Source organism: Amblyomma mixtum, chromosome 9 (assembly GCF_055824585.1).
Source record: "Amblyomma mixtum isolate Tamu chromosome 9, ASM5582458v1, whole genome shotgun sequence".
Classification (NCBI taxonomy): Eukaryota; Metazoa; Arthropoda; class Arachnida; order Ixodida; family Ixodidae; genus Amblyomma; species Amblyomma mixtum.
In genome coordinates, this window is record NC_143020.1 from 93,079,617 (window position 1) to 93,103,197 (window position 23,581).

At 43.3% G+C, this 23,581-nt stretch overlaps 2 protein-coding genes across 2 annotated transcripts; both read left to right on the forward strand.

Moving 5' to 3' along the window:
* Positions 1-1,074: 1,074 nt before the first annotated feature.
* Positions 1,075-12,156, forward strand: LOC149330139 (uncharacterized). The gene is made up of 5 exons (XM_089559744.1): positions 1,075-1,191; positions 6,141-6,289; positions 8,175-8,242; positions 9,847-9,930; positions 12,020-12,156. Exons 1-5 carry the CDS (start codon positions 1,075-1,077, stop codon positions 12,154-12,156), a joined length of 555 nt encoding a protein of 184 aa, XP_089415870.1.
* Positions 12,157-14,031: 1,875 nt separating this feature from the next.
* On the forward strand, positions 14,032-20,383 carry LOC149330140 (uncharacterized). Its single transcript, XM_089559745.1, has 5 exons — positions 14,032-14,198; positions 16,347-16,495; positions 17,753-17,820; positions 19,430-19,513; positions 20,033-20,383. The coding sequence occupies exons 1-5, from the start codon at positions 14,082-14,084 to the stop codon at positions 20,167-20,169; spliced, it is 555 nt and encodes a 184-aa protein (XP_089415871.1). The 5' UTR covers positions 14,032-14,081; the 3' UTR covers positions 20,170-20,383.
* Positions 20,384-23,581: the final 3,198 nt, after the last annotated feature.

The following is a 23,581-nucleotide window of genomic DNA, read 5'->3' on the forward strand; positions in this document are numbered from 1 at the left end:
ACGTTTCAGTCACAGCCCCGTTTTTCCACCAACCAAGGTTTTCTTGACAAAACGCCAACGGACGTCTGGGGAGTATCCACTGAACTGGACTCTTACGCTGTTGCGTTTATATATATTTCAATACAATAAAACGAAAATGCCATTTGATATCGCCGTCAACGTGTGTGAATTTTGTCGCTAAAACATTGCTGAAATCAACTGGTCGTTTATGCTATATCGTTTGCCGTTTTGTTTACCTCGAATATTTTTTAAATTACTGCCTCAATTGTTGCACTCCGCCGCACATGGTCGTGTTGTGCAACTACAGATGTTCGCTGCGAGCCGAATGCAATGTTTTCCGCGAGGCAAAACCACACATTAAGCGGGACGGCAGAAACGGATTTGCCGCCGGCAAATGAATGACGTGCGTTGGGAGCCCTACTTTGTCCGGTGGTGCCTGGAGCATTTCGGATAAGGTGAATGACCTGAAGCTGTGGAAGATATTGGTTTGGGCAAATTGGTGACCAATGGGGCGAAGCCGAACAAAAATGAGGACACATATGGCAGTGTGACGCGGATGGAACACTCAGTTTAAACAAGGCTTTAAGTAACAACACTCATACTCAGGTTGAAAGAACGCAGGTGACCTGTTGAAGTGTTCCAGATACCTCACGGTTCATTCGCGGTGGCTCAGGAAAGAAATGAAATAAAAATTGGAGGTGGAGATACACGACCCCAGAAACATGTGTGCTGTCATTGGCAGCTGCGTTTCAATCTATTCGATATCTTTTTCAATCTGTCTTTCTGTATACCGTGCTACATCACGTTCGTCCCGATCTTAATCGAGTAAGTGCGACTTTCATTTAAGAACTCGAGACGAATGCGGGAGAGTGAAACTCAATTCGGCGTCAAACGTCAGCGAACCTAATGAGTTTTTGGAGGCAAACTACAGTAAATAGCAAATCCAAGCATAAGGAAACGAGTCTCCTTGCTTGTGTTGCGTATATAGGGATCCATGCACGGATAAAGACATACACCCTCGAAAGGCTCGTAGACCGAACCATATCTGATTCCGCACCGAGCAAGTAAAGTAGGATGTCTCTGCTCGTGACTCGCCCGCTCGCAGCCACGTTTCTCTGTCTTGCCCTCATTCATAGAGTGTCGGCACTTGGAGAACACAAACTTCACCGGGACCCCGTCGATGCTGTCAAGGTGAGATGCTATTAGCTATCGCGGCGTAGGAATGCAGTTCGGTACCGGTGAAATGCGGGAAAAGCTTTTTTTTAGTTTCAATGAAAGAGGAAATACCGCTGAACTCTCGATTGTCTAGGGGTGAGGAAGAGATTGAAATACCATCCTCGTCGTCATCGTCAGCCTAGCATCATTCACTGAAGGACAATGGAATCTTCATTTATCTCAAATTAGCCTTGTCGTGCGGTCGCTGCGGCGATCCTATCGCAGCCAGATTCATTATCTCTTTGCCTTTCTCAATTACTCTGTAATCGCGTACACTGTTTTTCTTATCCTGGAATTCACTGAGTTACCCTAAATGGCCATCTCTCTGAACACCAAAGTTCATATTCGCTCCTGAATCTAAGCTTGGATGTTGGTAAGTCACATTTGCTCACTAGCTCACGCTCGTACATTCCGGTACATTCCGGAGAACATCTAAGTTACCGATCTCATTAGCATTTCTATTTACCGCTACACTGATCGCATTTTATATGCAAGCCTTTTTGTTAGCCAGCATGTCCCCCCAGGCAGCACAACAACATTGGCCGAAGGTCGGTCAACTGTTGGCAAAAACTGGCACGAACATCGGTCCTACACTGGCATTTGGGCCGAGCGCTACCACTTTACACATTGGACCTACTTTCATGCCAGTTTTGGGCCAATGTTCGGACGATCAAGCGGCCAGCGCAGTACCGATGTTCGTTCTGCAGCATGGGCCAGCAAAGGTCTCATACTGGTATCCAACTTTCAAACATTGGTAGCCAGCTTTCAAACATTGGTAGCCAACTTTCAAACATTGGTAGCCAGCTTTCGAATAATGGTTTCCAGCTTTCGAATAATGGCATCCAGCTTTCGAATAATGGTTTCCAGCTTTCGAATAATGGCATCCAGCTTTCGAACGCTGGCACATGCAATTAACCCACTCGCCAATGACCGGCACTGTGGATGGATGTACATAACATTCTACCTAGCAAATATTCATAATAGAGGGTGCGAAAGAATTCCAGAAAAAAGACCCGTTTATTGTTTTGAGTTACAAGAATCACGCTTTTAGCCCGCACAGGATGGTTTGCGCTACAACCAGCCACCCTGGGGAGTAAAGAAAGGGGGCCCAAGAACATGGTAGCAGAGGCTGTGGGAAAACAATTTATTTTCAAGTTTGGTGCGTGCCGATCAGGTTGGGCAAAGCATCTGGGCAAGCTGCTGCGGCACGGCTAAGGCATCCATAAAATGCTCAACGGAGCTGTCCTCCAGTGAACTGATCAGTCATATCCGAAGTAATCGTTGCACTCCACTTGTAAGAGGGCTGCTGGACTGCATTCAAACAAATTCCTCGTCCAGCTCTTGCACGATGGCGTCACGAAGCGCCAAGCCTGCAACGATCGAGATGCATGATGTCATGGTAAGTTGAATTATGGCCATCACAGAACAAAAACAAAAATGATTAAATAACACCGAATTTTGTGAAACACAGTCATCGTGAAGACACTAGCAACATATTTTACAGGATAATTTTAAATTTATTCTTAAGAACCAGCACCACATTAGTTGTACAAAATGGAATTTAATTTACTAAACTTCTCTTATACCAAATGGTTTAATTTAGTCCAATGCGTCGTGTCGCACTCCCAGTAAATATATTCAATGCGAGATAAGCAAATTAATGTGATATTGAAAACAGATTAATGTATTATTTTGTTTTAATATCATAACTCGTATCTCTAAATTGCGAGCTAATTTTTTATTCAAGTACATATGCACAGGGGTTAACGTCTCTTCCACATGGACGTCAAAACAACTTTTTTGATTAGTTTTTTTTAATAGGGTTAAAAATACGGCTTGCGAGTTTTTGCGAAATACGCTGAACGCAAGGAACTCAGGGCATCTTTGTTTTACCTTAGTCGCTTCGCATGCATGCTATAATTGGATTCGAAACTGCGACTTGCAAACCACACAAAAATACTAGTCTGATAGTCCAGAGTAATGCCCTTTTTCATTGCGAGAGAACTTGGGGAAAAGCTTTAACCAGAAATTGCGGATTTTCTATTGAGTCTGCAAGTGTAGAAGGCAGAAAGAAACAGTACGGAAGTATTACACATATTCTTACCAACTGGTCTGCAGTGGAAAATTAATTAAGCGGTTCTGATTTCCGTCGTGCATAAGCGGTAAAGGACATATTCCCGAATGCATCCCATCTCAGGTCATATGAGTCCAAACCCGCTGTTAGCCAAAGTAGTGAATCTTCAGTGAGTTCATCTCACCAAAGACGAAAAATTAAATTCTCACCATTCGGCCACAATTCCACTGTGCACGACGTCAAGCAAGCCATTTCGCAATGAGAGTGGGTACACAGAAGTCGTCCTCGTGCTTTTTGGCTCGCTCTGTTTTCCTGCCGAAAAAATAAAGGCGCATGTAGTCAAAGCAACGTTTACTACAAAAACCACTTTAACTTCCAGACGTATATCAAGATAAAAGAGTTTTAGTACTTACAAGTAAGATCTTGCAGGTGGTACGAACAGCGTCGGAGCTCTCCTAATATATGAGCGTGGCTTTTCGCGTGCACAGACTATGAACGGTGCTAGCTCGAGTGTGCATGCATTTTCGTCGTGTTGGTTGTGCACGTGGTTGGGCTCCGCCGTGGAGTCAAGAATGTCTTATTGTGATGCGTCGCGCGGTTCCAAGACGAGCAGTGGAGACGATGGTGGGGGGGGGGGGGGGGGAGGAGTTGGCTGGAGGGGATAGGGTCATTTTCCTTTACACAGGTTTTGTGGTTCCGAGAAAAGTCCTCGAGCTGAAAGGTGGAGACAGAGAGATCGTGGAAGGGTGCACGAACAGCGAAGCGCGTAGCTGCGCGCGAGGGAAAATAGCTTTGAGGAAGTGACAACCAAAAAGAAAAAAAAGCGCTTCGCGGTGTGGGGGGTTAGCCCGCTACCTAAAGAAAGGGCGCCGCCGGGAGAACAAGTGGGGAGATATGGGAAGACTTGAAAGAGAGAGGGAAAGGGGCCAAAACACGTGAAAAGGGTTTGGAATTTTTGGAGAACGAGTGACATGGCCACAGGCAGTACGGGAAGCAATACCTACAAGGAACAAGTGGATGGGAAACACGGAAGCGTCAAAGTATTGCTACAAAGCTGCAGCAAAAGCCCGAAAATTTTGAAGTGAAAAACTTGCAGCTTCAAGATGAATTTCGCCAAAACGACTTCAGACACTCGCGTATTTTGTGGGGCCGTATGATGTGGCTTCTGTTAGTTCAAGATAGCTTAAAATGTTACCACATAATAACAAAAATATAAAGCAAAAAAATATATCCAAGCAGAATGCGCGCTCTTTCATAGTTTCATGTACCGTACATACGCCAAACAAGCTAGGTTAACATGCGTCTAACGCCAGTTGTCAGTCCATTTATTCAGTGGTCGTCGAAGAATTCTCAAATTGTTTGTTGGTGTGGAAGTTTCGCGCAAAAAAAGCGAAAACAAACAAAGGCATGTTGAATTGTGGTTCGCAACTACTTTCGATGGTTTTCATCAATAAAGGTCATGTTCGAAAGAAAAAAAAACGCGAGTAAATATGCAAGGACGTGAGCAAGAGCTATATTGCCCCCAATTCAAATTACACAACAGAAGAATAAAAAGGTCAAAAACAACAATTTCCAACACTACGATTTGCAGAAAAGGAAGGAAATAACAAATCAGAAAACACGGGAAAGGCGCGATCACAGGGCACGAGGTAGGGAAGCGTAGGAATCGCTTAGCACGTGTCCGCGTGCGTTTATGAAGCACCCGCCTAATATTTCACGAGCGCAACGCATAATTCGAAATTACGAGGCGACTGCTTCGTTTCTGGACGTTGCCTAAACTGAGCACAATTTCTGTTTAGCGAATGCACTTGCGCTAATCTATTACGTTTGTATCGCGATCTCCATAAAGCAGACACCAGCTGCGCACTGTGGCAGTGAATTCCTAGAGCGAATAAAAAAAAGTGATTTTTTTTATTCCAAAAATTAAATCAAATCAAACTTATTTGATTTTTATTGAAGGCGCCTGTTGAGAATTTTTGTTGAAGGCGTCTCGGGTGTAATCAGAACGTTAATTCTGATCTACAGGACTTCGATCGCAATTCTCCTAAACGTATTATTGCTGCTCACTGCGCAACCAGAGTGCAGCTTTTCCAACGGAATCATGGGTAGCTTTGCTCACAAACTGCAAAAGTGTTCGGTTAAAATATAATAATAAATAAAACCAAATCTTTGAACTCGCATGTTTTAACGCGTTCGAAAATTATGAACTGCCGATATGGTATATTTTATAAATGAAATTAAATTTAAGCGCACACAAGAGGATAATACACACAGGACAGGCGCTATATGGCGATATGGTACTCGACAATAAAAATAATTTTGAACCCATTTTAATGCATGACACAATGTTTACCAACGTTTGCCAGTATACTTTGAACACTGGATAAGCGGTGGCAATCCTAGGCCAATATAGCCAGCTCCTGGAAATGGCATAGCCAACTCTGGCAAAGAGTGGAACAGCACTGGCTAACATGGCCCATGATAGCCAGGATTCGATGATGGCACAGCCAGCAATGGCAAACAGTGGGGCAATCCTGGCTAACCTGGCCCATGATAGCCAGGATCTAATTACGGCTCAGCCAATACTGGTAAAGCGACGGACAACCAGGGCCATTGTTGGATGTGCTAAGGAGTGGCACAACCAATATCGGATGCTCACTGGCAACTCTGGGCCTAGTTAGGGCCACGCTTTGCCAGTGGATTTCCAATATTGGCCCGCTGCCGTGTGCTACCTGGGACTTTCTTTTAAGTGCGGAGTATAAAAATTTCAAAGCATTTAAATCCTCTCATGTACCGAAAAGCCTGCCGTAGCTGACTACCTCTCTGCTGTCTCCCTCTCGCCTTCGTGAAGTTATCTGACATCTTCCTGGAAGCTGTGGCGGTGTACACTTCGAGTCACGATCCGAGCCTGGAGTGCTTGACTGCAAAACGCTCGCTGAACCAACCAAACAAGAGAGTCGCCTACACTTGGAGCCTGAAAGGTCATGGAGGCTCGCAAAAGTACGACCTGGAACGAACGTTTAAATACATCAAAAGTGCAATTGTTTTTTTGAATTACTCGGTAAAATTAAAGCACTTCATCTTAGAATTTGGATGAATCCTCATCAAGGACGAGTAGAATTCTTACAAAGCTTATAGAACAGTTATTTAGATCACCAATGTAGACCGGAATAGACTAGTGCATTTTCGCCTAAGCATACGGATGCTTAGACAAAGTACAGGATTCAGTTATGAGGTGGACCCCCACAGCTTCCTGATCGACGATCTCCTTCCGCATAATATGTGAGCTTTGGTACAGAGAAATATCTAAAAAATGAGCACTTCGGACTATTTTACGCAACCTTAGTTACAAAGAAACGTTAAGAAACTTTTGGTCAGCAAAAACTACTGAGCACGAAATTACTACCTTCACTGCACGTTGGCATTAATTTAGCAGCCTCTTTCTAAGCCCTATAAATACTCATCTGAAGCAATCATGTAACTCTGGGATGAAGACTAGCACACCCTGTCGAAACGTCACTAAGCCCTTGTTATGTCTTTCTTTGTATGTGTGTGTTTGTGTAAAACAATTGCAATGCTTAGTGATAGCTGTGTTCTTTATTCGCAGCATACTATCTCGCATGACGTATTAGAATGACGCTCAGAGTCTAAACTGTGCTATATGGAAGGGCGGTTTTACCTCCCGCCCCAGAGTTGCACCTAGCTATGGCAGCGGCCGTAGTGGAGAACTGCGGATTATTTTTCATCACTTGGGTTCTTTAACGTGCACTGACATCCAACGTCATGCGGGTAATTTGCATTTCACCTCCATAGAAACGCGACCACCATAACGTCTGCCAAAAGGGCTCAACAGCCACTAATCAACCACAAGCCTATGAAAATAAATAAGCGAGAGAGTGGTTTTGCTTGCAGAAGTTTTTTCCCGTGGTAACGGAGTAGAAAAGTGAGGGGGAAAGCGGTGGGAGGAGGAAATGACCCAAACATTTAGGCCCGTATTAAGCTAAGTTCAGGAGGTGAAACTGCAGGAATGTGCAGCTGTACACTGACGTAACGATGTTAATTTAACCTTGTCAGTCTGCTTATTTACAAAATACCGGAGTAGATCCCAACGTTATGAAACCATTTGGGCACGACTTTTCTGCGCGTAAAAGTCGTGCAAAAAGACAGAAAGATTATTTTGTTAATTATAAAAATCACATAAAGACTAAAATACTGTCATAACGATTAGAATGCAGCAACAACACCATTGTTTCGAAAAACGCCGAGGTGGCTCAGAGGTTATGGTGCCCAGCTGCTGACCAGAAGGACGCTGGTTCGATCCCAGCCTTGGCAGTCGCATTTCGATGGAGGCAGAATTAGAGAGGCCCATGTACTGTGCGATGTCGGTGCACGATAAAGAAGCCCAGATGGTCGAAATTTCGGGAGCCCTTCACTACGGTGTCCCTCATAGCGAGAGACGCTTTGGGACGTAGAACCCAATGAACCTAAATCTAAACATTGTTTTGAAGCTTTTCACTGTGTGAATACAGATGCACAAGGCTCGTGAACAAGAACAGTAATAACGTGGAAAACAAAAACAAGGTTCGGATTAGGACAATTACAGTGCAATACTCAAGGTCAAACGCAGTTTACTAATGAACAGGAATAGGAGTGGAATAGGAAGAAGACAATATTTACAATATTCCATGTCATGCGGACTGTGCTATCAGCTTATGTTGTTTTATTTCTTGCTGAATGCTGTAGATGTTGGACATAATGTGAATTCCTTGAGTAACGCTCGTGAAAATCCTGTCTGCCTTAGGAGATAGTTCAGCGCGGCAACAAAGTGCATTGCTGGGATAGCTTGACTATATCACATAAGCTGCTCACTTTGCTTGATTTTCAGGGGCGAGTATGTACTTGAGTATCTTCCGGGACCAAGTCAAGATACGGTAATCGCCATCGTAAACCGTGGTAAACGTCATACGTATTTCCATTTCCTCTTCGTACCTATATCTGAAGATCTGTATGCACAAAAAAAACCAATACAATTGCAAACAGAAGTGAGTGATGGAGGCTCCCATAATGCCTCAGATAGTATCTCTCAAAGAGTTAGTGTATTGGAAGCTTTGCTGAAGAAGCAGTTTTTCCGGTGTAATATGGCGAGCTAATTAAATATTATCTGCGCTAATGCTATGCAGTGCAAGCGTCGAAACAAACAGGAAGCATACGCAATGCGTCTTTTGTAAATTTATGCCTCTTTAACTCTTTTTTTATCCCATCCTTAACGGCACGGTCTAAGTCCACTCACTGCAATACTGCTACCGCGCCGTTTCATTTGTTTTAACCGCAGCACAGGCTTGCACAAACTGTGCGAGATGCATTTCGAAGTATTTTGTGCCGCCTTACGTCCGTGCATCGCACAAGTTGCAACGAAGGTTGCCCGATGAGCTAACTTGACCGCGGAAAGAGCTGTACCCATCCTCACTCTCGCCCAATTTTGTTAACGCAGCTTCCTTACATTATCCACTCCCCATATATTCATCCAACCACCAAGGGAAAAACTATCGCACTTGTTTTGCAGGACATCGCATATAGAGCTCTGTTTTTAGTTAATGTTGCTGCAAGTTGTCCAGGATGTCCTCCTTAACATAGTGTTTATGCACACGTCTACATGGTACGTTAACGAAATTGAACCAAGTTGGTGGTCACCATTCGACAGTAGCCTTAACTGTCATTTCCCAATTACTTTGTAAACAGTGTACAAAGTGAAAGAGGAAGTTCAGCTTTGATTCCCTTTGGACTGGAGACGTTTTAAATAAAACATTGTTGGAGCTTACAATGTCTTACTGAGGACAAGGGCACGTATTTCGTGAAAGGCTTTTCCATTTTTAACACCGTCCCCCCCAAAAAAGGTCTCTGCGCTCAATTTCGTAGCGGCGAAAGAAAAGGAACCTACACTGATAATCAATCCTCAAGAAACGTCCATATCAAGAAAGTCGACATTCACTGAAAGCGAGGAAAGCACATTGGAATGTACCTGTAATTTTATGAGCGATGTTGATCAGTAGAACATTATTTGTTTAACCATTTCTTAGCTTAACGATAATCGCTAAATTATAAGAAAAAAGAACCACATGCAGCCGGTGGGATTCGAAGCCACGTCCTCGCACGTTGTTTGTTGGGTGACTGTTGGCTTTCATCATGTCTGCGCCGTCACAAGCCCTTCAATAGCTTACACATGTCCCTAGAAAACTTTGTTCGATTGGCAGTTTTTTAAGCCCTCTAGAAGGTTTTTACAAGAAACTCGCTAAGAATAGTTAACTGTACATTTGTACACAGTTGTAGCGAAGTTGTCACTCCAGTTGGCGTCAGGCTTCCGGCAAAAACATTACTTTTGTTCTGCTCTTGCAAAATGGAGAAAGTGAAATTAATTTTGCCCTCTTATTGCATAGGGCAACCTGTGTGTTCATTATGCTGACTAACATCGCATCCTGTTCCGCATTTTTCGTGTAGCAAGGAAGAAAATGAAAGAAACGATGCATCTTTTGCCTAATTATTTCATGAATCTGTTTCAGACACAAAGAATCCCCTTCATTTAAAATTTGAATACACCAACAACAAGAACTGCGTTGTTGCCAATTTTCCATACAAAGGCGAAGGTAAGCCCTCTGCGTCACTTGGCAGCCCGTATATTTTTTTCTAGGTCGCTATTTTGTTGCAAATATTATTATTCAGGTAATGTTGGCTGTGCACCGTCCCTGAACGTTGCTGTTATACGGGCGACAAACATAACAAAAACAAAAGAAATTTTTCATTTCGCACTAGCTGAACATTCATTTCCGGACAAAAAAATATTCCAAAATTTGTACAGCCTATTATGCCAGCAGTTCTAGCTGATCGGAAAAGATTACAAGCAGACCTTCTGTCCCCTTCAAATTTTGTTACTTAATAAGTTTCGCATCAAAATATGGCGAATTTTGTTTGCTTCCAACACACGTCGAAGCAGTTCTAATACTTTTGCTGTAAATCCTAAACACGACTCTTTAGACCAGCTGTGAAAAAGGTTATAATATCTGTAAATTAGGGTAACTGCGCATTTATTATTCAGGTGGTAGGATCTAAACTCCTCGGTAAAGAGAGCATCAGTTAGGCACACTACGCCAACCTACATGCGGCATACAAGTAAACCATTCATTTTGCGCACTCCTCGATAGTATATTTTTTTTTGGAGGAAAAAATATATGTGAACCGAAGGCCTCTGTCCCTGATAAATAATCCCAGCTTATTTTATTTTCACCGTTAGCAGTGTTTTCTGTACTATGCATTCGGCAAGCTAAAAATTTGCGCTTTGCGTCCAATGTGTTTAGGGCAATTAGTTATTTAAAATTTTAGTTTTATACACTACAATTTGAAATGAACGACTCCTAATAAAAGCCGTACAAACATCTCTTTAAATGCATCACTAATTTAAGGAAGTAGACTTCTTTGCGGGTGGCCGTGTCACGCATTGTGGCTGTTGAGCTGGCGCTAAGTGGCCTTTTGCTTCGGTCGGAAGGGTTAAAAGCCTTCGTTGCGACCTCACAGTAACAGAAGTGGTTGGTAATGATAAAGTAACTAGTCACCTGCTGTAACATTATTCATGATGTTGAAAGCTATTCTTTATAGACCGGAACCCTAAATGGATCAGGAACAGCAGTCAGCGGCCAAGGTAAACGTTGTAGCAAGCAAATTGTGGAACGCCTAAGGTGTGCATTCACGAATTAGTATTTTTCTAAACAATAAATGGTGTCATAAATTAGATATTCTTGATATTCCGAAATGATGGATGAATTCTACTGGAATACACCTATATTCGCCGTGTGACTAAGAAACAATATTGGCCACAATAAAATCTCACAATGCCAGAAGTAGACTTGTCCACGGAGGAACAATTCTGCACTACAAAAGCTGAATGATGGCAGTAAGATACCGTAGCACTGAGAGCAGATGAGGGTTTTTGGATCGTTTACACGGGGCTTGTATGTGTCACTATAACACTTAGCATGTCAGCCCAAAACACCTCATTGATAACTACTATCGCTGTCTTAAAAGGTGGCCTTGCATCCTCTTACGGTTTGGAAGTTGAGCCTTCTTTCATGATGACTTCCGTTTTATGCGAAGCATACTACTTTAGCTACCACTTCAGCCTTTCACCGTGGTTATGCGCCTCCAAATCACGTGATACATGACGTCACACCACGTGACACGATGACGTCACGGCAGTGGAGAAACGGGGGCCCACCTCGCGCCGCCGCTGTGGTTGTGCGCCTCCAAATCACGTGATACATGACGTCACACCACGTGACACGATGACGTCACGACAGTGGAGAAACGGGGGCCCACCTCGCGCCGTCGCTGTGGTTGTGCGCCTCCAAATTACGCGACACGATGATGCTTCGCATTCTCCAGGCTTAACCAAGTTAAGCCTCAGCATTTTTTTATACAAATCTTTACCTCTTTAACAATCAAATTGCATTATGTATTTTGCTCTTGAATGTACGTTGCAATGACGTAATTAAGTCTGCATAAATGACCAAGCATGCGGCAAGATTTTGCTTCCTTTGTTTTCAGCCGTGACCATGATGATTTCACACGTCCACGCAGATATCAAGAGCAAGGGCGCTCTTTGAAGGATGTTTCTTTCGTGAAACCACAGTGTAAGTTAGGTCATTGCAAATATTATAACAGTGTCTTCTTCGTTGTTTGCAGTATGCATATTGTGGGTAACAACTGACGTAGTAGCAGACGTACCACAGGAGTGCATTGACCAATACGAAGACATATGCAACGATGAAGTTCCCGCCTATCGCGAGGATCAATGCAAGAACGATTTCGACGTCAACTAAATGAATCAGTAAATAAAAGAACCGTCTGAAGCACACCGCATGCTTGGTCCTTTGTACGTAACACTTTTTGTACAACCGCGGAAATATTTCTTAACCATTGCTAATAAGCTGCAGCCTTGTTGATCCATTCGGTATTGTACAGGCTGTTGGGACCACAAACAATAGTTAATTGGGGGCGCTGCATAGTTTGTGAAGAAAAGAAGAGAGGCCAGGGAAGGCGTTCAGCATAGGTAGGCGCACACTGCCAACTCAAGGCTTATTGCACAGAAGGAGGAGAACAGAAGGCTTATTGCACAGGGAGTATGCATAGGGCCGTGCGTAGCACCAGTTTTGTGCAACATCTTTTTATCGAGCATTGACCGCACCTTGACTGGCGCACTGAACAGTGATGTTGCCCATGTTTTTGGATACGTTGACGATTTCCTTATCCTTTTGAAGAAACGGGCTGATTTTATGTATGACGATTCCATTGCTGAAATTTTAAATATCATAGAGAGTAACGCCTCAGGTTTAACCTTCACCCATGAACTCACTGTCAATAACACTCTGCAGTTCCTAGATCTTAAGCTGACTTTCTCTCATGGACATGTGTGTTGGTGTTTTTGCCCCCGCACAAAAAAACAGTTATTACCGTATGATTCCGCTCACTCTAAAACCACGAAAAGGGCCATTGCGAAACAGATTATCGAGAAAGCTTTAAAAAAGCCTGGTTCCCGTGCCATGGAAGCCAGTTTCGATATGCATGCATCAAGACTGAAAGAGGTTGGTTTCCCTGATGTGGTTGTGCTGGCAGTGGTCAAAACGCTGGCAAATAAGTTGAAAGCTCCTCTGAATGTTAACACTGATATGTCTAACCAATCTAAGAGGCCAGCAGTGATTCCGTACGTTCACAGGACCGCACACAATCTCAAGAAATTGGGTAACAAGTACGGCGTCCCATTCGTTTTCTCGGCACCCTGCAAGCTGAGTCATCTGTGTTCCCGCATCGGAAGACATGCTTCCAGAAAGAAGAGAAATAAGTGCGGCGTGAAACATAAGAACCGCTATGTGGACTGCCAAGTTGGCATAATATATCAGATTCCTTTAACATGTGGCAAGGTTTATATAGGACAGACAGGCCGCTGTATCAATATCCGCACTCGTGAGCACGAAAGGTTCATTGAAAGCAAGGAGCAGCGTCACTTAGAGTTTCATTGCCTAGAACACAAATGCATGCGTCTCCCGACACAAGTCAAGATTCTAAATTGCCGTAATGAAAAAGCACGGGAACTTCTCGATTCATGTTTCATCAAAAAGAAAGGAAAAGATTGCGTCTTGTGACACATCAATCAAACTTTATTATAGAGAGGCACGTTTCCTCGAAAACATCATGACCTGAATCTACCTAGTGTTTTTATCTCGTTTTTTATCCGCCCTATCTGCCTTTGATGTCCTTTGTTGCCAGTGCTGACAACATATGTATAAATTGCAGATTCCTTGAATAAACGTCAGTTGCTAGTATTGCGCCCGACCCGTCTTCTTTCTTGCGATTGTTCCATGTGCGCATCCCACCTTTCTAATGCAACCAAAGAAGTATAAGCATACAAGCGCGTGTATCTGTATTTTCAAACAACAGTATGTATGATGTTACCGCAAAGCAGATGCTATGCGTTGTTTTTGAAGCGCGCTCCTATGTTATATCTATTATCAGATCCACTCCGCTACTAATCTACCATATGTGGCAGCCTGACATCCAGTTGCGAGTCAGCCGTATGACAACTTAATCTGTTTTTCTCCAACCAAGGACACCGTTCAATAAATCAAACATGCACAGCACATGCGTCGGAAAATTGAAAGCCCCCCTGTTGCGTTCAAAGGATTCATAATAGACTCCTCGTAGCATAAAACGTTGGCTCAGTTTGCTCGCTCTGAGGAACTGGAGCAAAATGGCTCTCGTGCTGACTCGTGCCATAGCGGTTTTCCACCTGTGTCTGGGTCTTGCACAGGCCGTGGAGGCCTTGGGAGAACACAAGCTTCACCGGGACGCAGTCGATGCTTTTAAGGTGAGAGGTTGTAAGCTGCTGTAATGCGTGAGCACAGCTTCGTACATCTGCTGTGCTATACGCCGTGCCTGTAGTGCCTTGTAAAAAGCGAAAGTTATTCATCTCCAAAAGGCTTGATCATGCCTGGGCCCAGGCAGCAACATATCATGGTGAGCGCCAGGTTATCCGCTATCCTTATCCACTTTTGGAACGGTTTTGATTCGGCACAACAGAGTTAATATGGATAATCTAGTTCAATGTTTCGCAGAGTAAAGATAAAGCCACGTATGTCGCGGACACAGCGTAGGAATACAGTCATTGGCCATGTCAGTGAGGGCGGAAACGACTTTTTGGAACCGATGAGGGTACCTTGTTCGCAATAGCATGTAGTCGCGTATTTGAAAACTAAAGATGGGGCATAGTACGAGTACATATGTAGTTCCATTTGGTAGAGATATCTTGAGAGAAATACGCCAGCTACCTACGCACGGGTACTATAGACATTATCAGAACAGCGCGGGGACGTGGACGTGAAAAGAAGACCCAGGTAAGGCAATGTCCTCTTTTCACGTCCATGTCTTCGCAGTGTTGCGGTAATATTGAACCAACTCGCCCAAGTTTTCACTCTGTACACAGACTACGCCCCACCAATTGCGTTTTTAAATAAGCGACGAAATTCTATCGCGGACAAGGAGCCCTCACCGGCTCTAGGGAACATCGTTTCAATATTCTCTGACATGATAAAGGACTGAGTTTCTACGTTTTCCAAGTGATATCTGAAGAGAAAAAAAAATATTGCTGTACGAAATTTTGTCGAACTCGGCATTTTCAACGATGCACACACACTGCACACAGGGTTGCCTAGGTAGGCGCACTTGTTTCGTATATTATTCAGGGGTGTTTAGAAGAAGAAAAGAGAACCAAAGAAGAAGCAGAGTTTAGATAAAATTTAAGAGCTTCTCTGAGGAATCGGTGAAAATGCTTTTCTATAAAAGTTCCACCCTGCGTTTTAGTTTTAGCAGAGTATACTAAGCGCCCAGGTTCCAAATGTAGTGAGTATAATATTAAATAATGAGATAAGTATTTACTTACTACGTACCACGATGGCGGTACCATATGCCGTACAGAAAGCGCCTTTAATTCCCTCAACAGCGTAAAGCTGCGTTTGTTTTTAACCGATGTCTGTGCCATCCTAACGAGACAAAAAAGGCGCTGTCAAGTCAAGTCAAATAAATGTCCTGCGTAGTCGTGTGGCCTCCGTGGCCAACACTCTAGCCACGCAGGCTTCGTAGTCAGGTACCTGGCGTGATATTCAATACGGGGCGATCTTCCGCGAGAAAACGCCCCAGTTTCGGTTGTTTTGCGACTGAAATCGCGCTTCATATCCGTGCCGTCCTTCTGCTGGATTTCAACAATATGGTCGAAGTCTCGTGACCGCTTCTTTCTGAACGAACATAAGTAACTGCTGGAGGACTACGTGTCACGCGTTTAAGCGGATAGAGAGTCGGAGAAACATGACGTGTAACCTCCATAATCATCATCTCGCTGCAATTAGCTGCACTTTAAAGTATCACCATGTGAACTTTTCACCTTGAGCACAAAATTATTCATTACATATACCTACATTGAAAAGCATATCCTCCCACATTTGTTCGGTGTATTCATTGATCTAGCTCCAAAAAAAAACGCAGCAGCAGCTGTTGCGTACTAAAAAAATGTGGTGGGGGTCCAACGCAGATAAACTGAGCAGACATGCCAAAGCATGTGTTTAACATGGTTGGCTTAAAGTTTTGCTTTGCTGGGTCGTCGGCATGTCCGGCGACAATATTAGACTCAGATTAAGCACTGATCGTGGTTAAGCTCATCTGATCTGCTAGCGCCGCAGGTAGAAGTTCATGAATACGACGATGTGCAAGGCGCAGGGCGAGTGTGTGTTGCAGTTTAAGGCGAGACTTGATGGACTGTGGCGATAGCATGGTGCTCTCGTGCAGTGGCCAGCGAAGATTATCTGTTCATGCCACTTCAGGTTCGAAACCCAGTCGTGAATATATTTGTTTTATTTCTGCACCCTCAAGGTCAGATGCGCCCCAAAATTCTTGATTGGGTTTGGCCACATGAAATAGTGCTTTCCCACTAAAAACATGTTCTGTCGCTCTCTTCTTTCTGAAGGTCTTCGACCTGTTCCCAAATGGCGTGGCGGTATACACATCGAGCCACGATCCCAGCCTCGAGTGTGTCACCGCCAACCGGTCGGTGTACGAGCCGAACAGGAAGGTCGTCTACACTTGGAACCTGAAAGGTCACAAGGGATCCAAAAAGTATGACCTCATGGTAATGTTAACAATAGCCGACCGAAGAAACCCCTGTGTAATAGGTAAAAAGAGAAGTTTTTGTTTGTAGTGAGCAGACATGACTATGCAGATCTTTTTTGTAGCGAGAGCGACACTATGCCAGCTCTTCGAGTCTTCAGCGCGGCACCTCTTGAGCTCCGTGGCAGTGCCGTGGCCTTGAGCCGGTTGGTCACGTGGTGCGGAGCGGCGGGCCGGCGAAACCGAGCTGCAGCAGCTGTGCGCATGCGCCGTGTCAAGTGGGGAAGGGTGGAGAGGGGGAGATGTGTCGCCGCGGTATAAGTAGGCTACTTTCAGCGGAGCTCTCGCGTCACTCCAGGTTTAACCAGAGCTAAACCACAGCCATTTCTTTTCGTCTGTGGCTATTCTCCTCCGAGCTTTAAGACACAAGCGGTGCAACAGTAGTGACTGAGCTGCGGTAGCCGAAAGGGGAGGGAAAAAGTATGCTTGAACGCAATTCCTTACTTCCTTCAAGAAGTATGAAGTGACACGGACACGTTCCTTTATTATGAAACTTCACATTGAACCTATTTTGCATGTTTGCTGATCAATTTAAGCATATGAAATAGCAGAAAAACAACCGTAGCCACCATCGTTGTACTCAACAAGACCTTTCGGTGAATAGGAACACCAGTAGCCTGAGGTGGCGCCGCCTGTTGAGCCAAAGTAGGGACAGCTGATAATACAGCGGTGGCGGCTGTTATGTATTCTATGGAAACAGCGGTAAAAATTGCAAGGACCTCGGGAGGGTTGGAAGGGAGGAAGTGAGGAAACATTTCTGAAATGTGGTAATGCGAACACAAGTCGAGGTACATTTGCCACTTCCAAAGCAATCAGGTAATCTATCATCACCTTCCTTGCAGTCGATCTCAGGGAGAGCGAACTATTAAGCAGAACTATTAAGCTCCAGCTATCTCTGCCGTATATCTGGTACTTTGCCGAATATCTACGTGCACGATGTATAGGGCAACAAAATTACGAATCCCGTAGCAGCGCCCGCACCACTCTCAATAGGCAGCTTCGCTAATGTTCCTAAACCTCAAAAAACTTTTAATGGGAACCGCAAAGTGCGATCGGATTTTTTGAGACCTAAATTGTTGATCATTGCCGAAACCTGAACACTGCTCGAGGCGACCACACAGCGAATATGAATCCTCTTTGAAGGGGATGGAGTATAAGGGGCATCAGAATGCCATAGTAAAGGTTGTTTCTTCTCTTGTGTCGCAGGGGCAAGCACATACTTGAATACCTTCCTGGACCTACGCAAGACACGGTAATTGCGATAGAAAACGGTGGTATGTGTCCCATACATTGTCCATTAGTTTCTAACATGTTACGATAAAAACGTGACCAAGAAAAATATTGTACAACGTTTACGTGTGTTGCATTATTCGGGAAATTAAACGAGAGCTAAATTGTACTTTCTTGTGTATTAATGTTTATAGAGCAGGAAAACGCGCATTATTTGCCGAGAAATGAAATTTAAAAACTGCAATTTTTCTTTACTGCCACTGAATACAAACTCTTGGCGTGAAAAACAAAAAGGACTTGGTGATCGCCATCCAGATGCCTATGATGGTGTAGGCAACCTTCAGAGATTCGCATCAAAGAAGCAACCCTTCACTTCACTGCATTTTGCGTATGAAAAAAGCCGCAGGTGGTGGCAGCTGTATTTGATTCCTTGGTATTTTCTAGCTCATATAATCTTCGTTTAAAGTGAAAATAGCATCTGTGTATTAGAAGATTGCAATGTTTTGATAAAGGCAAATCAAATTCAGTTTCTCGTTACTATTTAGCTCAGTGCTTGGAACCGGTTCAAATTCAGTTTCTCCTTAGTAAACCTTTAGCCCAATGCTTGAAACCGGAGACATCCGTCTGCTTCGCTTGGTGCGACGTGAATGGAAACCGCTGCATTATTCCTAACAGCACGAAAACTGATTAGGCTGAAGTTTATTAAGGCGAAAGCCTTTAATATGCCTCATACTGTTGTTAGCAGCCGTGTCGGCAGATTTTTCTGCGTTTCGGCGTCACTACTTAAAAAGATACTGCGTCGAGGCTGGGAATCGAACCAAAACCTTTGGCATTTGAAGCGGAGACGCTACCACTCCGCCACGAAGGCTCAAGGTTCATACATGAATAGAGGCGCAGCTAGTGAATGCATGGGTTTCATGAATAAAATAAAAGGAATAAAAAATACATATAAGAAAAGAAAAATGAAAACAATAAAATTAAAATGAAAATAAAATGAAAAAAAAGATAACATACGAAAAATAAAAAAAAACAGTGCGCCAGGAAACGCATTCGCCTTGCAGCACTTTAGGGAGTAAAAGTGCCCCCTGATTTTTTTTTAACGCTCATCTTACGTTCGAATTTAATTAAGGCCTCCGCAATAAGGGATATTCAAAATTCTGCAAGTGCGCTTTCCCGCATAACAATGTTGCCCCCAACAAGATGGCGGACCATGCGTTTCTAGCTGAAACAAAGCAAGAAAGACTGGTTTTTTGTTTGATTCTTCCAAAATACGTTTCTTACATTCTATCCACACCTTTAGCGCCTGTCCTGAAGCCCATGTAGTTCCTTTATAGCGAAGTCGGCCATCTTGTTAGGGGCAACATTGTTATGCGGGAAAGCGCACTTGCGGAATTTTGAATATCCCCTATAGCAAGCACCTAAATGTTTAGTTGTTAATGTTTGTAAATTTCTAGTAAATAAGACAGAGCAATTATTTTGATGTTATGACCCCAACTTGCCCGAGTTTCATACAAATAATTTTGTCTTGATATGAATTGTTGCATTTTTATCCTTGAATCATTTAACGCACTCCACCCTTTATGTTGCTAACGCTTTTTCCACAAAAAAGCAATATTTGTGTGGCCTATATCCGTGTTTCAATACTCATTTCAGACAGAAAGCACCCACTTCATGTCAGGTTTGACTACACTAACAAAAAGAACTGCGTTGTCGCATACTTCCCATACAAGGGCGAAGGTAAGACCTCCACGCCATTTTACTCTGCCTGTGCTTTAGTAGCTCAGCACGCCGTCTTACTGAAATTTTACTCCGCACCTACCGCGACTTAATCAAAGCTTATCACCATTCAAATCCACTATATTTACCGTTAATGAAGCACTTTGTGAGGATGTCTGTTATGCTTTCTGCCTCAAATATTTATTGAGGGTGGTGTTATAATTATAGCAAGAAATAATTGCTCGTTGTTCCAAAATGTTCAAGCAGCAGCGTTGTAATGAGCCCTCTGAAATGAGTAGCATGTTGAATAATATGGTTTTTCTCTTATTGTTTTTTTTTCTAGGGCGCTAGGTACAGGCTGTGCTGGTGTTCAATGATGCCGCTTTATTCGCTTTGGTTTTCGTAGTTTGCGTCCCTCTCCATGGTAGTGTCTTACAGCCTACAATATGTGTGGGATGAGAAAGCGTTGATGAAAGTGCATTTTTAAAGAATATTCTAAAAGTTCATAATTGTCTGTTTGCACTATTTTTTTTCTTACAGTGTGCATATTGTGGGTTCCGAAAGAATACATTTCAGAAGTGCCACAGGAATGCATCGATCATTATGAAGACATATGCGACGATGAAGTTCCTGCCTACCGCGAAGACAATTGCAAGAACGATTTGGACGTTGATTAGACCAGCTAATAAGCAAAAGAATGATCACTGAAAATACTGCATATGGACCTTGCTCTAGTAGATCTGCAGAAATGTAGCGGTAGATTTCCTTAAACGACTGCAACACTACATCTACATTCACTCTTTTCTTGATTCACACGGCCATAATAAGCCATGATTAACTTCGCGAATCATGTACGATCTGTGTAAACAAAAATAAACGTATTTAATTGTTCTTGAGATTCGCTGAGAAAAGTTGCAGATTCGCAAATTACACTACACTCACAGTTATGCTCATCTTCACTGGATTACTTCACATCCTGTCTTACAGCTGAAAAAATCATTTGGACTCGGTAAAATTTCGTAATCCAATCCGCGACTTATGTTAATGTTTTTGTGTACCAGGGAAACAAAGAAGATGGAAGGCTCTTTAGCTTAGAAACAAAGTAGTCGTTTTTTTCACCTTCTTTTAAAAAGATTACTAGGTTAACATCTCCAGTGGTCAATGAAGAGTGCCTCCTGTACCTCGTTGGCTTGCAAAACTGAATGTCACCATACATGAACCTACGGTTGGTATCTACGTCAGTATGTTAATAATATTTGACTAACTCGGCCATAGTCCCCAGATTTACGTTACTGAATGAGCTTCAGGGTGAGTGAGTGAGCTTTATATAGAGACCTTAAAAGGAAGCTTGGCAGCTCGACTAGATAAGCAAACTAAGAATGCTTGAAATAGGAGTATAAAACGGCACACCTTACAATTCTTTTACCGTCTTTAAGGTGTGGTTTGTGGAAAAAAATGCGCGGCAGCAGTCACTTAAAATAAGCTTGTACCGCAGTAAAGAGTGTTCACGCAGTTCAAACTTGACGAACGATGTAACCATGTCCAAAGTTTTTGGACAAAAAAAATCATTATTACAGAACAGTCAGGCATTGGTATAGAATTATTGAAGCTAATGGTCTCTTCTTCCGATATGCAGCAAAATTATTCTTTTTTTCGTGTTTCTGTCCCTCGAATCGAGCAGTTAAGACTGCCATAGAAAAGAAACGTTGAATCATTTTGGCGATAGCAAAAGCGTTAATAGCAAAAAATAAAATGAAGCCTTCCAAGAAGCCATCTGCGGATAAGTTGTTTATTACAGTGAAATCATATAATATATGAAAACATTGCGCTCACAAGATCTTTCCCGTTCAAAAATGCTTTTGTCAGAATTGTTGGATATGAGTGTGTGCTCCTTTCCACGCATTCTTCTTGGATACTTGCTAGCTCTATGCGAAAAATAATTAGAGGACCGCATGAATGCTGAAAAATGCACAATTGTTGCTATCACTTCTCTTTGTTTTATTTATGAAAAATAAGAGACCCTTTAGTTCATTCATCTTGCTATCAGGGTTTGCTTCTCTAGCTTGTGACTTCAGAGTACTGATCGCTGCGGTTACGACCGTGACATCGCGCTTGTTGCATGCTACTGGTGCGTTTGGGACACGAGTATACAAAAGAATTTTGCACAGCCCACAACCGCATAGATTTAAGCTGCACCAGCGCAATCCTGGGGCACGAAATGGCTTTCCTATATACGAGAATTTGTAGTTTTGTATAAATGCACAAAAAACCCACACTCGTATTGCATGCAAGTGGGGGATAACTATAAAAACGTCGTGCTGGTAATAAAATTATTAAAAGAATTCCATATTTGGCAATGGCGTACATTATTCTATTGCACAAGTACTACACGAATCACACGCAGGTGACAAATTCCCGTTTCCCTCTCCATACGCTTCCACCTCTCTGTTGTGCCGCGTCTGCTTCTGGAACCCAGTACTTCACATGTTAACCTTGCTGCGAAGCAGTTGCAGTGGCGGTAGAAAACGAATGGACCTGCACCTTCATCTCTCTTTTCAATGCCCTTTATTGTATACATTGGTTGGAACGTGGTAAAGTTACCTCGTGTGAGATAGTTACCGCAGCCTTCCTTTCCGCTTAACCTCCTCTCTACCTCCTGCACACATGCATACTACTCCCCTCCCCACACACACACACTCACGCAAACTTTAAACGTCGTAAGCACAAGCGAAACACTCCACAAATAATGGTCTCCACTGCCATCTGGTGTGCTCAGGATGCACCGATCTGCGTTGGCTGCTACTGAAGTTCCAGTGTTCCCTAACGTACCACCGTCGTCAAATGAAATTCGAAGAGTGCTACCAGGAACCGAGCATATATATTCACGTTATTAGCTAATTTAGAGTAAAAGAAAATGGCAGAGGAGGGTCAATCAATGTTGATGATGTATTTTTATGGAGCCATGGCACAAGATGTTTTCGTCTTTTTAAGGTTGGGACTAAAATCATTTTCCTATAGATTAAACCGCAGAGATGCTGGGCCCTAGTCCAAAAGAAAGCTTGAAATCATTATAAACTGGTCGGTACTCCCCGGCACCGTGGATCGAACCCAGCACCATACCCATGCGACCCGCAGGCTGAAATAACTAGGCCACCGCTACGGTCAGAAGTTTGCGGGGACGTAGAATACTACATTACTGGTGGTGTCCATTTATTCATGTAACCAATGTTAATCCCACAAAGACATTTATCTGTTGGGTCATGGTTCCATATTTCGACGCAAATGCAATGTTATTATTTACTTTTTTTGCTACCACATGTGGCTGTGTTTTGCCTAGATTTTATTTTGTACCCGCTTTCCCGCCCCCTTTGCTTATGTTATATCAGTTTGTTCCCGTGTGGGTAGTGTTGCAAAGAAACAATAAAATGTGCCAGAATCATTTTGTCATATCGCATAAACTTTCAAAAGCAAAACCACGAGACAATAATAGCAGCTGTCTTCAGCATAGGAAAAGGTAATCGTGGAACAAAAAGGAATGCTTTAATTAAAGCAAAAAGGATGTCTTCTGACCCATCGTCAACATTCGAGAATTTTCCGACAAAGAACCATTGTGGCTTAAAAAAAAAAAGCGTTGTAACACTTGACGTGAAAGCAGCTTGTCGCCTATGCTGGTAACGACCCTAACTGCACTTGTTTCGATTGTTTACACTAGCACGCGAATTATTGCAAGCTGCTATACTGCTGTCGTATCGTGCATCTGCACCTCTTCGGTCAACGGCGAACGCGGCGTCAGTCATGCAGCAAAACCACTCATTCAGCTCGAGGTCGAAAAAGAATTTGCCGCCTGCAGAGGACTGAAGTGTGTTCGGAGCCTTAATTTGTCCCGTGGTGCCTGCAGCATTTCTCAACTGGTGAACGACCAGTAATGGTGTTAGTTCGAGCGAACTGGCGGTCAATAAGTCCAAGCAGAAACAGGCGTTGCTGTGACGAGGATGGAGCAAGATATTAAGCCACAACACACACACTCACAGTGAAATAGGCAGGCAAACTCTGGACATGTCCAACGAACTTCGTGGTGCAATCGTCGCG